General features: G+C 38.3%; 1 protein-coding gene across 1 annotated transcript in view; it reads left to right on the top strand.

Moving 5' to 3' along the window:
• Positions 1-215: 215 nt before the first annotated feature.
• Positions 216-16,719, top strand: part of WDHD1 (WD repeat and HMG-box DNA binding protein 1) — a 30,186-nt gene continuing 13,682 nt past the window's right edge. Inside the window, exons 1-11 of the mRNA XM_010022565.1 lie at positions 216-292; positions 2,423-2,534; positions 5,897-6,048; positions 7,873-7,984; positions 8,504-8,554; positions 10,845-10,940; positions 12,550-12,642; positions 13,499-13,605; positions 15,672-15,807; positions 15,971-16,163; positions 16,350-16,540. Coding sequence (XP_010020867.1) covers positions 216-292; positions 2,423-2,534; positions 5,897-6,048; positions 7,873-7,984; positions 8,504-8,554; positions 10,845-10,940; positions 12,550-12,642; positions 13,499-13,605; positions 15,672-15,807; positions 15,971-16,163; positions 16,350-16,540 — 1,320 coding nt within the window. The remainder of the gene's footprint in view (positions 293-2,422; positions 2,535-5,896; positions 6,049-7,872; positions 7,985-8,503; positions 8,555-10,844; positions 10,941-12,549; positions 12,643-13,498; positions 13,606-15,671; positions 15,808-15,970; positions 16,164-16,349; positions 16,541-16,719) is intronic.

The following is a 16,719-nucleotide window of genomic DNA, read 5'->3' as shown; positions in this document are numbered from 1 at the left end:
TTCCACGGCCCGGCCGTTCCGACGTAAGGAGGTGCAGGCGCCGTGTTCAACATGTGCCCGGCTCTAACCCGCTTAGGCCAAGCTGGGGACAGCTGGTCCCTGAGCCCTGCGTCCCTCTGGCCCTGCTCTGCTGTCTGGGGCTCTGACCGAAGCTTTTCCTTTTAGTTAATTTTATTTCTCTTTTATCCCACATAAATAAACAGGCGAGAGTGAAGATGCCATCCGCACAAAAGCCAATGCGGTACGGCCACACCGAGGGCCACACGGACGTCTGCTTCAGTGACACTGGGAGGTAACTGCCTAATTGTCATAGAATGGTTTGGGTTGTAAACGGACCTTAGAAACCATCCAGCTCCAACCCCTGCCATAGTCAGGGACACCTTCCACTAGACCACGTTGCTCCAAGCCCCTGTGTCCAACCCGGCCTTGAACACTGCCAGGGATGGGGCAGCCACAGCTTCTCTGGGCACCCTGTGCCAGCGCCTCAGCACCCTCACAGGGAAGAACTTCCTAATATTTAGTCTAAATCTCCCCTCTGTCAGTTTAAAGCCATTCCCCCTTGTCTGGTCCCTACATGCTCTTGTAAGAAGCCCCTTTCCAGATTTCTTGTTGGCCCCTTTAGGTACTAAAGGAAGGCTGCTCCCTGAAGCTTTCTTTTCTCCAGAAACAAAACAGGAGTTCCTAGAAACCAGAGTGAAGTGTAGTCTGGGAGAGGAAATGGTCTTGCTCCTCCTATCTGTTGCTTTCCCAGAAGTTCACCATCCGTTTCTGTGTGAGATATTGGGATGGGTTTATGGCCTGGCTTGGTCTGGGAAATCCTTTGAGTTTTGCCTCTGTTGAGAACTGGCAGTGTGACGTATTTTGATGCCCTGAGTATTGAAGTGATTGATTTATAATTTAAATGTCAGCATATATATATGTGTATGTGTATATATATAAAAACTCTGTATGAGCTTTTTATAAATTATTTCTTAGAATCTAGCAGAAACCAGTGTAGTGTGGGAGTAAATATGTTCACATATACATTGAGAAATTAAAAATATAGTTGAAGAAATCCAATATTGGGCTTGCTATCTTTTTGTTTTATTCCTGTGCTATCTTTTGAATGTATAAATACAAACTAAATGTTTGCCATTATGTTTTTATTAATTAAAAATAAAAGGTAAACCAGAGAACAAGCCCTCTCAAAATGAACTGTCTTGAGTATGGTTTAAGTCCGCCGATAGGACAAGGGGTAAAGGCTTTAAACTGAAAGGGGGTGGGTTTAGATGAGGAACAAATTCTTCACTGTGAGGATGGTGAGGTACTGGAACAGATTGCCCAGAGAAGCCGTGGCTGCCTTGAACTCCTGTCAGAGTTCAAGGCCACATTGGAATGGGCTTTGGTCTAGTGGAAAGTGTTCCTGCTTGTGGCAGGGGGGCTTTAAGGTCCCCTTCCAATCCAAGGCATTCTTGTCATTCTATGAAGTCTGTATTATTTTATACTTTTCTTTAGTTCATTAGCCTTGGTACAAAGACTACTGTTAAGAGTCTAATAACAATCTCTTGAAACCACAAAAAGCCTTGTTTGCCATTACAATGCAAATGCAAACGGATGCAGACATCTCTGCCAAACACCACTGGTCCACTACTGCTGGACTCGCCAGCATCAGTATATTCAATATCAATAGTGTTGTGTTGCTGTCAAAGTATAGACATTACTGAACTGAGAACAGCAATGTCACAGCTTCACCACTGGCTTTGTAACGTCTTGCTGTTCAATCATTTTTGGGGACATTTGAAAGAATGCAAGGCTTGGTTATAGATTCATGATGTCTTTCATTAAAAATCCTACACAAACTCCTGTATGATTGCCCTGTGACTTCAGGTTTTTGTTTACTGCATTGAAATTGTGAAAGTTAACTCCATCAAACTTGAATTCCATATTAAGTATTTTTTTAAGGGTTCTGTAGGCCCAGGCCTACATGTTAAGCTTGTTAAACTTCAGTCAAGTATGCATTAACACTCTTAGTTTTGACCTCAACTTTGTAATCAGCTGTAAGGTAAGTTTTCAAAGTCTTAAGAGGCAGCTAAATACCCAGCTCTGAGAGAAATTTGTACTAATTAAGTCCTTTGAAATACTTGTTCTAAGTTCTGGAAAAAAAATGGATTGACATTTCAGATGTCAGTTCAGATGATAGGCCTGGGCAGTTGTCAGAGACTCATGGTACAGTGTTATGCTACCCAAACATGACTTTTCCACCCCTTCATGTTTAATAAGTTACTTAGACATAATAAATGTAGGTATTCACTGTATTGTGTGTATTGTATTTCAATATAAACCCCCCTCTATCATTTTAGTAACATTTTCATTTTGTGACTGGAAGTCACAGTGGCTGTCTTGTCCATTCCTGAATTTTAACAAATCCTGTGTCTTTCCACAGCTGCATTGTAACTTGTGGCAGTGATGGAGATGTTAGGATTTGGGAAAACCTGGATGATGATGATCCGACGTCCATTAATGTGGGAGAAAAGGCGTATTCGTGTGCTCTAAAGGTATTGTCATTTACAGAACTCCTCTAAGTTGTGTCATGCTGGTGTTAATGTACAGTGTGACTGTACAGATGTTGGATTTGCAAACTCAGAGATGCTGCTTGTGTGAGTAACATTAAACACATACTGGGAGAATATACAGAAGAAAGGAAGAATGATACTGTATGTCATGCATTTCGGTTTGATGTATGTTAAATATGTAGACTTTTATCTTCAGATTAATGTAAAGTCCTGGGGATGCTGATTGATGGCCACTGAACATGAGCCAGCTTGTGCCCAGGTAGCCAAGAAGCCCAACAGCATCCTAGCTGGTATCAGCAATAGTGTGGCAGCAGGGCCAGGGCAGTGATTGTCCCCCTGTACTCAGCACTGGTGAGGCTGCATCTTGAGTGCTGTGTTCAGTTCTGGGCCCCTCACTACAAAAGAGATATTGAGGTGCTGGAGCAGGTCCAGAGAAGGGCAACAAAGCTGGTGGAGGGTCTGGAGCACAAGTCTTATGAGGAATGGAATGAGGAAACTGGGGGTGTTTAGTCTGGAGAAGGCTCAGGGGGGACCTTATCACTCTCTACAACTACCTGAAAGGAGGTTGTAGTGTGGCGGGGGTCAGTTTCTTCTCCCAGGTAACGGGTGATAAGACGACAGGTAATGGTGTCAAGCTATGCCAGGGGAGGTTTAGGTTGGGTATCAGGAACAATGTCTTCACTGAGGTGATCAGGTATTGGAACAGGCTTCTCAGGACAGTGGTGGAATCACTGTCCCTGGAAGTGTTAAAAAAAAATGATGCCCTTAGTGACATGGTTTAGCAGTGGAGTTGACAGTTGTGAAGGTTGGGCTTGATGATCTTAAAGGTCTTTTCCAATCTAGTTGATTCTATGATTCTATGATAATGAGCAACAGTTATTTAAATCTGAACATATGAACATATTGTACCTTGATGGCTAAGTGAGAATATCAAAGCAGTATGAAAATACAATTTTCTGAAATACACAGAAATTTATTTGATTAAATGTGCCTATAGACTTCGAATATTTTAGCTAAATGAAGTATTTTATATAAATCAAGAATACTTCTGACAATTTATTTTAACCCATACAGGAATGTAGAAGTATTATTCCTTACACTAAACTTCTGTAATACTTGTTTTCCTCCTCTTCCTTCATATTCAGTTATTCTTATTTCTGACTTTGATGACCTTTCTGGGAAATAAATCCATTGGGTTAAGCTAATTATTCAGTGAACTTTTTAGGCAGTCTCAGTGTTTTCTCACAATGTGAGTTACAAAAACTTTCCCAGTGTAAGATGAGATCATCTAGTATTAGGAAAAAGAGCCAAGAGGTTGTTTTATGTGGTTGTTTTAAGGTTCAAGGAATTATAATCTGTATTAATAAAAGATTACTTTCACAAAGTCAATGTCTGGTCATGCTTTGGTAATACTTTTTTGTATAATTGATTGATACTTTGTCCTCGAAATTATCATTTAGCCCAAAGATGCCTCTGGCCCACCATTTTCAGAGTCTGAAGTTGTGAGGGTTTGTGAGTATGCCAACTAGAGGCAGTTCTGTAGTCGGTCTGGCTGACATTTGAAGCATAACCTAGTCTGTTCATTTCAATGCTAAGACAGTTCCTTTTACTATGTTTTGCAGAAGTCATTATTTGTAAATAATAAGGCATGTGTTACCTGTATGAATTTGTTTAATAGAAAATAATTCTTTTCACTATGCATGTTCATGTATTTAGCTTGAGAATTCTCATAGTATTTTCTTTGTGTACAATTATTGTTCTATTACATTCATAATAGAAGGTCTAAAATGTTGTCTTTGTGGTAATTGTAGAAGAGAACAATTCCAGAAGGCTACCTCAGTTCTGCAGATATTGTGTGGTTAACTTTGCAGTGATAAAGGAGAATTTTAAAATTGTCTTTCAACTATTAGTGATTTTGGAGGGGAGGATGAAAGAGGAAATAAATGACAACATATGTGTATTATATTTTTAAAAATAATAATTTGAAATCTTATTCAGAACTACTGCCTTAAGTGAAACCTCTTTCTTAAAGCGCTTTAAACATACCTCATGTATCTATTCTGCAATACCTCTGTAATCTGTCTTCATCATTGACTTTTCAGGGTATTTTGCTGTTGATTTTCTTTGCGTTGCTTACCCTTTCACAAACCAAGTGAGGTGACTTGAGTGAGTTCTCTTATCAAATCAGTGGCAGAGCCAGAAATTGCTATAACTATTAATGAATAGACAAGGGAAAAATCCTGATTTTACTGTGAAGTGCTTTTACTTTTGAGGGATTTCTTATTTTTTAACAGTGAGATGAAGAATGCATTGTGAGACTTAACTTCAGGAAAACTTATTTAAAAAATTGTTCTTCATTAATGAAAATGAGGAACTGATCTGAGATGTTGATGTAATCTAGGTAGTAGATCTCATCTCTTAGGTTATTTAGGACTGGTGCTGCTTCGTTTATCTTCAGAATTTTTACTATAACTTTAGGCAACTTGGAAAGAAAAAGAAAGTAACACCACCTCCTCCCTGAACCCAAACAAACAAAAAAATCCCTCGGGGAAGTTTCTTTCTTTAGTACTTCAAAAACTTGAAGTACTTACTGCTTGTACTGCTACGTACAAATGAGGAGTAGTATTGTCACTTGGAGAAGAGATATTCCTTTTCCAAGTATAGGACAATTATTAATTTTGCACTTCTTTTAATCTGGATTCATTTTTAATAAACTGCCTTCTGTTTTCTGAGAAGAACTAAATGTAGTTCATGAACTTTTCATCTTTCCCTGGTGGCATTTAACTGAGAAGTTTGGTGCAAGGGTGCCCTCTCCTGATACAGCAGCATATCAATCTGAATAGGATGCATGATTCTAAGAGCTTTCTTGTCTATGCAAAAGAAGTGACTTTTCTATTCACCAGAAGCAGATCAGACAGTTCTCTCTGAAATTCATTAGTGACTCTGAGTATTCATTATTTTAGTCAAAATACATGTTGGGAAGTTTTGATGCAGTAACTTGCCATATAGTTGATGTAGTGAATTTAAAGTCTACTGAAGCAACTGGAGTTTCAGTATTCAATCTAGCAATGTGTTTCTACAAGACTGAAAATAAGAGCATGATTTTTCTATTCTCATTAGTTTGGTGATAAAACATTAAAGTTACTGTGCTTTTTTGTATTTTTTTTGAAGAAATAAAAGTTGAAGACTATTTCCTCTACTGCTCTTACTGTCAGACCCCTTTTGGAACTACTAAAGCTAATCTGCCCAAATATTTGGAACATCAGAGCAGTTTTATTTTTTTTTTACTTCATGGGCATAAATGTGTTTTAACCAACAAATTTTGTGATGGATTTTCTTTTTAGAATGGACGACTTATTACAGCAGTATCGAACAACACTGTTCAGATTCATACGTTTCCTGAAGGAGCTCCAGATGGCATCCTTACTCGTTTCACCATGAATGCAAACCACGTTATCTTTAATAGTGATGGTACCAAAATTGCTGCTGGATCTAGGTAATCTGTGCATGATAAGGGAAAACATTGCTGTCGTTCAAAATCTGGCAACTTCCTTGTGTGCTGATTTTTGCCAATGAGATCATTCATCCCCATACCTCTGAGGGTTTTTATTGCAAAATGTCTTTTGTGGGTGGAGGGAGAGAAAAGAATGAAAAGGACTTTAGGAAACAATACTTGGAGAAATACTTGATCAACCAAATAATTGTAAATGGAAATCTGGTGTTGTGAAATAATTCCTTTTCTTTAGAAGACTTGAGCATTTTCAGCTTTTAGTCCTATCATGCTTAAGTATTTGCCCATATGGATCTCATCACAGCATCAAGGATTTTGTTACTGTGTGCTGAAGATAATGTCCTAACTGTTGAGGATCATGGTGCTGCAGATGTATATACATACATGCAAAAGTTAGATGGGTTCTAATCTGTGCAAGAGCATTGAGTCATTCTCTAGCATACATATCATCACCATTCTGCCAAATGATAACAGATGACAGTTGCAAGACTTGCCTGAAGGGAATTAAATACATCGTTTAGTTAATTTCTTAGAGCAGCACGTTTGCTTTAACATAATAAATACTATTGCTTTAACAGAGATGGCAAAATAGCAAACAGGCAATATTTTTTACCCTCACCCCTATTTATTTATGGCTCAGGTGATTCTTAATTGTATTTGGTGAAGTCTTTTGGGCAGCTGTAGCTAGTCCAGGCTGTCTGCTTGCCCCTCTACTGGAATTTGTCCTCCACAGTAAAGATGGCAGAGCATTGCATCTGCTCCCTGGCTCCTCTAGGTGAGAATTGAACTAGAAAGAAATTTGGATGAATGTGCTGTATTTTGCACTCTGGCAACTGTGAAGCAGACACATCAAGTCCACCAGAACTGAGAGGCTTCAGAGCTGGGGGCAGTGACCAGTCTAATCTCTAAATTGGACAGGGATCTTGAGTTTGGGCCCTTTGCCAGTGCTTGTTTCGAAGGGAACAGCTCTGACTTTGATTAGGGAGATTAGGCAGACAGCAAACTCTTTTTTTTTTGTTCCTAAAACTTTTACAAAACCCCAGTACTTCTGCAACCTGGCCAGGGCACTCACATTAGGAAAAAGAGCTCATAAGACTGTGAGGCCACTGCTTGGTGAGGTCTTCTGTAACGTACTAAGGAGAAGGTGACAGCCATGAAATGAAGGAATGCAGCTAAGAAGAATTGCTTTTAATTGTTTCAGATCTCTCAATTTCTTACATGAAGTCTGCAAACTTAGTTTTATTTAACATCCAACTGGCTGCCAAATTTCACTTCAACTAATTGAAAAATAGTGGTGTGGCTTCTTAAATAAACAAAACCATCCTATTGCCTGTTTATTTGTTGTTTTCTTTTCTTTAAAGTTGTCTTGCATTGTTTAAGAGTGTTAACATAATATTAGTTGTATCACAGTATAGCTTACAGACTTCCTTTTAAGACTGATTAGCATTAAATAGTTGACGAAAGTAAGCTTGTATTTCTGAACATAGTTAAAGTAATGGTTAACCCTATAGAATTAGATCCTAAAAGTAGATTTCTCTGAGAGGATGTTGCAGTGGAGTATGAGAGGGAGTGGTACTGAGAGATTATGGCAGGAGCTCTTTGGCTTAGAAGTTAGCATTGGTATTTTGAGTTAAACTGCAGTAATGTCTGTAGTTTTGAAGGGGGGAATAAAGTTGTAAAAAAAATAAATAATCTTTTAATGTGTCTGATGCACTAAATGGTCTTAAAAATCTTGTTAAGTTTTTATTGCCATAAACACATAGTTTGTTATTGTTAATACTTCTATGTCTGTGCTGTTGTGATCTGCAGTGACTTTATGGTCAAAGTTGTGGAGATGGCTGACAGCAGCAAGCAAAAAACATTCCGAGGACACGATGCTCCTGTTTTAAGCCTGTCTTTTGACCCCAGGGAAGTTTACCTGGTAAAAACACTTTCTTGTTTACTTTCTACTTTGAATGTCTTTTCACTGGGAAAGAAAATAAATAAATACTTTTTACAAATAAAACAGCGAGTGGGCACATGAGACTGCTTCATTTCAGCTGGCCTTACTGATGTTGGAGTCTGTCACAACTTGTTGCCTCCCAGGAGAATTCAGTCTTTGCTTTACTGCTCAATTACTGTCTGTGTTCTTCTGGAATCTAATGCTGATCTGATTTTAGAGGGGAAAAGATGACTCACTAAATAAATTAAATATTAATTTTGAGCTTCCTTTGCAAATAAGCAGCTCAGTTGAAGTTGTAATGACAATAGCTTGGAGTCAAGTACAGTTATCAAGATGACAGTATTAGAAACTTTTTAGTCTTAAAATGGCTTAAACGGGGAGGCTTTCTTTCAAAACTGCATATAGATGTCTGTAGCATTGGTTATAGGGATTTTTCCCCAAATTTGTAGCATTAATTTCTCTGTCTTTATTTTTTTTTACAAAAATCTCTTACCATAGGCATCAGCGAGCTGTGATGGTTCTGTCAGAGTATGGAAAATTGCAGATCAGGTAAGAGGCCTGCCTCTCAAAGTTAAGTCTTTCGTAAGAAATCCAGGATTTCACCGACAGTGAGAAGAATTGGGCTGAAATAACCCTGCTGCAATAGGTGTGGTTTTGGGGGGAAGAAAGCTAACTACACTTTACCGAATATTTTTATCTACTTCTGGGAGATATTCCAAAGCTTGATTATGAAATGTGGCCTGGATATTGTGGATTGTTCTTCCCATCTGTGGAATCCATTATTTCTTCCATTCATTTTTATTAATTGGCCAACATTGTGTATTTTGCCCTTGGCACATTCAGAAATAATGCTTTGAGTAAAGATACTACCTTATTCCAGAGTTTTAGCTCATTGCTTTCAGGTTGAAGGAAGGACTTTTGCTCTAATAAGCGGGTCTTTAGATGTATATTTTGGTTTTATTAATTCGTACCAAGCCTCCTATGAAATCATGAGTAATTTTCAGGATTGTAGACTGACTGGTGAAGGTGAAATAATGCTCTGAGATGCTACACAGTATCTTTTTTTTATATGTGATTTGGTTGGTTAGTCTCATTAGGAACACAGTTACTCTGACCTGAGATAAGTAACAGATAAGGATTTCATGTGCCAGGATCACTGACATTATGACCACGATGTTAAGGTTTTTCTTTGGTAGGGGCTTTGGACACAGTGTTGCTCCAGTGTCCCTTGCTCTGTCTGTGGCACACATCCTTAGTTTCCCAGAACTTGGGGTTATGCTCAGGGCGTTTCAACCTTCTCGATTTGAATGAATTTAAGGCTATTGATGAGGGGCTTGCTATTTGTGGAATGATGGAATGGTTTGGGTTGGAAGGGACCTTAAAGCTCATCTAGTTTCGAGCGCCTGCCACAGGCAGGGACACCTTCCACTAGACCAGGTTGCTCCAAGCCCTGCCCAACCTGGCCTTGAACATTTCCAGGGATGGGGCAGTCACAGCTTCCCTGGTCAACTTGTTCAGTGCCTCAGCACCCTCACAGTGAAGACTTCTTCCTCCTACCTAATCTAAATCTCCCCTTTGTCAGTTTAGGGGCATTCCCTCTTTTCCTATCCCTATATGCCGTTGCCAAAAACCCCTCTCCACCTTTCTTGTAGGCCCCTTTAGGGACTAGAAGCTGCTTTAAGGTCTCCCAGAGCCTTCTCTTCTCCAGGCTGGACAACCCCATCTCTCTCAGCCTGCCTGCATAGCAGAGGTCCTCCAGCCCTCTGAGCATTTTTGTGGCCTCCTCTGAGCTCACTCCAGCAGGTACACGTCTCTCTTGTGTAGGGGACCCCAGAGCTGGATGCAGTACTGCAGGTGGTCTCACCAGAGCAGAGTAGAGGGGGAGAATCACCTCCCTTGACCTGCTGACCACATTCCTTTTGATGCAGCCCAGGACATGGTTGGCTTTCTGGGCTGCAAGCACTATTCCACTTGTTTGTTACAGATTTCACAACAATTTCTCAGAACGACATAAATCACAGTTCAAAGAACATAATTTGTTACAAATACACTCTTTGGGCTCAATTTTGCAATATTTGGCTAAAATAATCAGATTTAGTGAGGGAATCAGATTTAATCTCTGCTCTGGGAAATCTAAGACACTTGAAAAGAGAGTTTCAGGTAACTGCTTTAATAAGGCAATTCTGCTTATGTATGTGGGATTAGTTTTGCTAAATACCATTGACTGGACTAAGAATCCATGTGGAATTATTCCTGTAAGTAAAGTTGAAAATGTACCCCTGCGCTTGTGGATTGCTACTTTTTTTAAAAACAAAAGCATACTTCTGATAGGAAGTCTTGTGTTCCAGACTGACAGTGGGTGCGTTTTGGGGCAATTACACTTGACAGTGTCCTAGGATTGTGGCAGTATGATGTATGTATCTGTGCTGTAATTTGAGAATATTCATTCTTTATACTGCTGTGGCAAGATTCAGGCTGATATGTGTCACCTTGCTGCACTTGATTCGGCTTTGACAAATGTATTTTGGCCAGATTTCTCTATAACCTAAAAATACGTGAGCTTATGTTTTCTGTACTGGATTAAAAACATTTATTCTGTGACCTTATTTTTGTTACAAGTAGTAGTATTGTCATTAAAATAGTTTCAAGTCTGTGTTGCCAAGGTATTTTTTCATATTTCTTTGTTCATTGTAATTGTATGAAAGAGATTATTTCAGTTCTAAAAACAGTATCTTTCTTCCTTTTAGGGTTTTTCCCCTCACACACTTCTTTAAGAATTTGTACTCTACAATAGATTTTCACAGTTAGAAAACTTTTTTTTTAAATCTTTTGTTTTCAGACATGCACGACAAGCTGGCCACTGCTGCAGAAGTGTAATGATGTGATAAATGCTAAGTCAATATGCAGGCTTGGATGGCAACCTGGCAGTGGGAAAGTAAGTGACATTGGTTTAGCCACACATCTTAATCCTTCTTTTCTCTTTAGGGGTCCAACAGTAGAATTCAATCTGAGCATTCCACAATTGCAGCTCCTGGGACTAAGGAAAATAATTTGGGGTGAAGTTCATTTTTAGGAAAAATAAAGACCTGGAAATGGTTACTCTTTTAAGCTCCAAACTGTGTTTGGCGGTAGTCCAGCTGTCAGCCCAAAACAATATTAAACAGTCATGTTGTGCTGAAGAGGAAGGAACATTGTACAGGAGGGAAATAATCAAATTGCTCACAACAGAGCATTGAAGGAGTTCAGTCTTTCTCTACTTTAAGTAAATTTTGGCCTATTAGTAATCTTGCTCTGTAAAAATTCCCTAAATAAGCTGTTCTCTTCCTTTTCACCTGAAGAATGAAGTTAATTCTGTTGTGCCTAATGGTGGCACGTACATACTACAGGTCTAGTGCATTGTGTATGTACTGCTGCAGCTATAGTATGTATGGATTGCTAATCAAGATGGGTTGGGGAATTAGTATAGCTATAGATATATTTCTGTAGCATGTAACCTAGAACACCTCTGCAGCATCTGATAATGGAGAGAGGAGAGGTAAAAGGGGCAGATAAATGTGAACCTGTATGAAATGAGGCATGCCCTGCCATACTTGAAGGAAAGGTCAGAGAATTGAGCCAAAGTTGGTCATTTGCAAAAATTGTTTCATGGCTTCTGTTATTGCCTGTGATAATAGTGTGGCAGAACCTATTCATTTTTTATTGACATTCCAATGACATACTTGATCTGAATAGTATTTACCAGTGTTTCCTCACAGTTCTTACCTGAATAATCTTGTTTCCCCAACTTAGCCTTTGTGTCTGTCTATTGTGTCCACTTCTCAAACTTCCTGGCTGCTGTGATAGTGTTATTCATAACTTTTCTGTGGAAGAGAGAATGTCATGTGCAGTACAAATAGTTTCAATATCCATATTGCATAAGAATAAATCCTTTCAACTTTTAGGCTAATTCTTCACACAAATACACATATTTGAAATGTAAGTCGTTGTCCTGCTTCTCTTACAAAGCAAATTGCTAGAAGTCTCTAAAAAAACCCCAATCCTAAAAAAAGAAACATGCAGTAACATTTATGTAGTTTTGTGAAGGATGAAATGAGCTCAGGAATCAGGTATTCTATAGGATTTATTCAGAAATTGTAATCTGATCAAAAGAGATTTGGGGAGAAAGGAAAAAGGAGAGCATAAGCCTTGTGCTCAGAGCACTGAAAACTATTTATATGCATGTTAACTGCTTCGTAAATAAGAACTTCTAACCTTATGGTGCAGCTGTCATTATCTTCAGTTTTCTGCCAGAAAGAAATAAAAATTAAAATAAAAACAGGCATGCTTTGCTGTGCTGCATGTGGAAAGCATTAAAGAACCTTGTAATTCAAGTTTCTTCAGCTTTCTTTACGTTCTCAATTGGCATTACTGGGATGCAAGAGAACCATTAAATACTGAAGCAGTCACAACTGCAATACTTCTGAGTGAAGGAACTATGCTATGTCAGTGTTCTGTTTGAAAGGTAACTTGTTCTAAATTGCCTGCTTCTTGTTTCTTTTGAACAGTTGCTGGCAATTCCTGTGGATAAAGTTGTTAAACTATACAGAAGAGAAACCTGGGATAGTCAATTTGATCTATCGGATACATTCATCACACAGGTAGGTACATAAATCAGGTGCTTGATAAATATTCCATAATGTAAATGTTATTCTGCTAGATACTATCTTCTAGACAGTATGTCTTCCCCCTCACTCCTTGGTAACGATTGCTTATATTTTATATCTCTTGTGATCCTGTTATTTTGTGTTGGAAAACAAGGCAAGAGAACCTAAATGAGTGTCAAACATGTCTCTCTGGTTCCCCTTGTTCATTTATAATAACCCACTAGATCTGTAAGGGCAATTGGTGAGTCACCAGCTGCAGCTGAAGAACATCTGTTTTCACAAATTGCTCTAAATACGTAGTTTTTTAGGGAAAATTTCCAGAGTACTTTTTCTGTACAGAACAGAGATATCAGTTGTTCACTTTGTATTTTATTAAGCTAAAATTTAGCTACATAGTAGCCCAGATGGTGCCATCTTCTTCCTTTTGACTTCATTATATACTTGGAAACCTTTGTGTTAAAGAGGACTATTTTCCTAAGGTTACTAAGATACAGAACACACAGTCTTGGATTTTAATCTATGGACCTGTATTAAGTTAAAATACAGCCATGTTTAGTGCTGAGCTTGGAAAATATACCATGCTACCATCTATATGTCTGGAATCAGGTTTTTTTGACCTCATGACAGCATTTAGTGACAGAAGATGGATATTCTCATTAAAAAAAGTGGGCTGTCTTCAAAGAATGGTTCTTCCTGAAGCCAGCTCTGGTACAGGAGGCTGGATATGATTTGCTAAAGACCATTATTACTGTTTTTTTATTTCAGAACACATCTGGTTTAAGCTTCAGAATATGAATGCTTTGGGTGCATCTGTAATAATTTTTTTTCTATTTTGTTTTTTTCTCCTTAGACCGTGAATGTTGTGGCCTGGTCTCCTTGTGGGCAGTATCTGGCAGCTGGAAGTGTGGATGGGTGTATAGTGGTGTGGCATATGGAAAGCCAGAACTGCATAGAAAGGTATTCAGTCTTGTTCCATAAATCCCTAAGTACATGGTATTTTCTTGAAGTAGAACTTTGTTATCTTTTCTCTAATATATTTTTGTGCAAATGCAGAACTCTGCTTCTTGAAAAGCCTTAGTAAGATTCACAGGGTGTTGTGGTTTAACCCAGCAGGCAGCTAAACACAAATAATAATGGTAAAAGAATTAGAATATACAAAACAAGTGATACTCGATGCAGTTGCTCACCATCCACCAACTGATGCACAGTCAGTTCCTGAGTAGCAGCCCCTGGCCAGCTTTCCTCCTAGTTTATATATGCTGAGCATGATATTATATAGTCTGGAATATCCCTTTGGCCAGTTTGAGTCAGCTCTCCTGGCTGTGTCCCCTTCTCAGCTTCCTGTGCCCCACAGCCTCCTTGCTGGTGGGGTCGTGAGCGAAGCTGAGAAGTCCTTGTCTTAGTGTAAGCACTGCTCAGCAACAACTAAAATATGGTGTTTTTTTTCCCTAAATTATTCTCCTAAATCCAAAACACAGCACTGTACCCACTCCTGGGAAGAAAATTAACTCTGCCCCAGCCAAAACCAGGGCACAGAGTAAACATTAAGTTTTCTGCTACTGTCCCACTGAAAACAAGCACCCAGGACACATATGAAAGCTCTGTTTGAAGAATACCATTTACCTGGCCTCATACATGCTCTCCCAGCTGGAGACCATGGTGGTGGGGCTGGGAGCACATTCACAGAGAGGGAGCTGAAGCATGGGGGTTTAAAAACCTGTGTGAGATCTAGGTGATGCTGGGAGGCAGGGCCACCACTTGGTCTAGACTTGAGTCTAGAAGGGAAGCAAGAATCATAGAGTGGTTTGGGTTGGAGGGGACCTTATTGATCCTTAAAGTTCCTAATTTAATCTTAAAAGGATTAATCTTAAATACATTATATCTTAAGAGGAGGGCTTTTCTCTGTGCAACTGAAGTGAGGTACACTAATACTGCAGTTCAAGGTACATCAAGGGTTGCCATATCATTTCCATGTTCTACAAGGAAGCAGCTTCCACACAAGTATAACTCTTGGTGGTAGGTAGAAGTGTGGCATTGTTTTGCCTTTCCCCACCATTTCCAGTATGCCCAGAAGCATGCTCTGATTCATGTGGTAAACTGTTTTCCTTTCTGCATAGCCAGAAGAATCTGGAAACATTACATTCTTAGACATAGAATAGGTAAGGGACATGAGTGAGGATTTTGTTCAAATTCCATAGTCTAGTTTTCTGTGTGCAAATGTCCTTTATTACTTTTTAATCTAATAGTTGAGCAAAGGACAGTTTGAGTGGAAACAAGTTTTCATCATATGCCAAACCTCAAGATCATTGGCAGTAAGATGTATTTACTTAAAGGGAGAGGGAAAAACAGATGCATAAGTCAGCTAACCTCACCTGTAGGCAAAACTGGACAAACTGACAAATTGCATTTTATCTTACTCTAAGCATCTGTTTCAAAAAAATAAAAACAAAAAAAAAAAAAAGAAAGAAAAGGTATAATTAAGTGAGGTGGAGAAGAAGATATATTTGATATTATATATATGATATATATTTGAATACTTTGGGTAAGAAACATGATTGTTACTATAACACCTATATTAAGAACTGAAGTCAGAGTGTGTAAATAATTAATGGAAGGATTTTTTGTGATAAAAGACAGGATTAACTCATCAGTTTGGTACTGAACATTCTTTTTATAACTATTCTTTTTATAACTTTATTCTTTTTATTTATAACTTTATTCTTTTTATAACTGGCTGGTTCTGGGAAATTATTTTTTTCTACATGTATCAGGAAGCTGTTGTTTTAAGAATATGATTGATACATTTTTTTTTTTAAAGCTTATATGATTTTCTTCCATAGAAAAGAAGCCTTGCTGTATTTTTATAGTAACTGTTTATTCTAAAGGTGACCTATTAATTACTTTATTATGTGTAGCATCACTTTAGAATACTTGTAAATATTACCACTTCTTACAGTAACTCTTGGGGAGGTTTCTGCCATGAGCAGCTTACTAAACGTCCATTATTTTTATATTCTTTTTAGGATGAAGCACGAGAAAAATTACACAATTTGTGGATTGGCATGGCACCCCAAAGATATGCAAATCGCTTACACAGATACTGAAGGAAATCTGGGGTTGCTGGAAAATATTGGTGATGAAAAGAAACCAAATGACAAGGTGATCAGTATTAATTATTTCTTAAATTAACATGGTTATTTAGATTATGAAATTATATTGAACATTCCATTCTGTGTGTTGAAAGTTCACTCTTGTGTGTTAATTCATTTCTTGAATTCCATGTCCAAAAGAAGTTTTATGAGGATTGTTAATCTGTGTTTAGGTTACCAGTACAGCAACAAAGGACTACAATGATCTCTTTGATGGAGACGATGACTATTTAAGTGGAGATATGGTTGATCCACAATCTTCTCCAAAGACTGGAGCTAATGAAGATGATGCTGATGATGATGACCTTAAGCCAACTTCAGGCCATTTCAGACGCACAATAATTGATGATGATGATAACTCACTAGGTACAGAATGAACCAGAGCTCTTTAGTGCTGTTATTGGGACAATCTCTTACCATCCTCTACCTGGATATATTCTGCCTTATTTTTCCAAAGAAATCTTGACTGTTTAATGTTTTTTACCTATATTCTGTCATAATAATAATATATGCCAGATGTAATTTTTTTTGTTTTTATTGTTGAACTTCTAGATATTGGAATGATAAAAGCTAATTCCAATCTTCTTGAAAAGGAAGATGATGATGATGATCAGACTGGTGGCTTTTCAGCTTTACCACCATCATCTACACAACAGCCTTTCTATGATGGGCCAATGCCAACCCCCAAGCAGAAGCCGTTCCAGTCTGGCTCCACTCCTGGCCATCTCATGCATCGTTTCATGGTATATCTTGCTGCCATTTGGTTATGTGCATATAGTTGCTTTGTTGTACTGAGTGTTATTCAGTTCTTGCTGTGCCTTAATCTAATATTATCTAAGATTTTTTTTTTTATTTATTTATTTTTAATACTTCACAGTGTAAAGCTAAATACTAGAAATTATCTTTGTGTCAGTGCAAAGAC

Source organism: Nestor notabilis, unplaced genomic scaffold (assembly GCF_000696875.1).
Source record: "Nestor notabilis isolate BGI_N333 unplaced genomic scaffold, ASM69687v1 scaffold1439, whole genome shotgun sequence".
Classification (NCBI taxonomy): Eukaryota; Metazoa; Chordata; class Aves; order Psittaciformes; family Psittacidae; genus Nestor; species Nestor notabilis.
The sequence above is the reverse complement of the archived record's forward strand: the minus strand, read 5'-3'. Positions and strand labels throughout refer to the sequence as shown.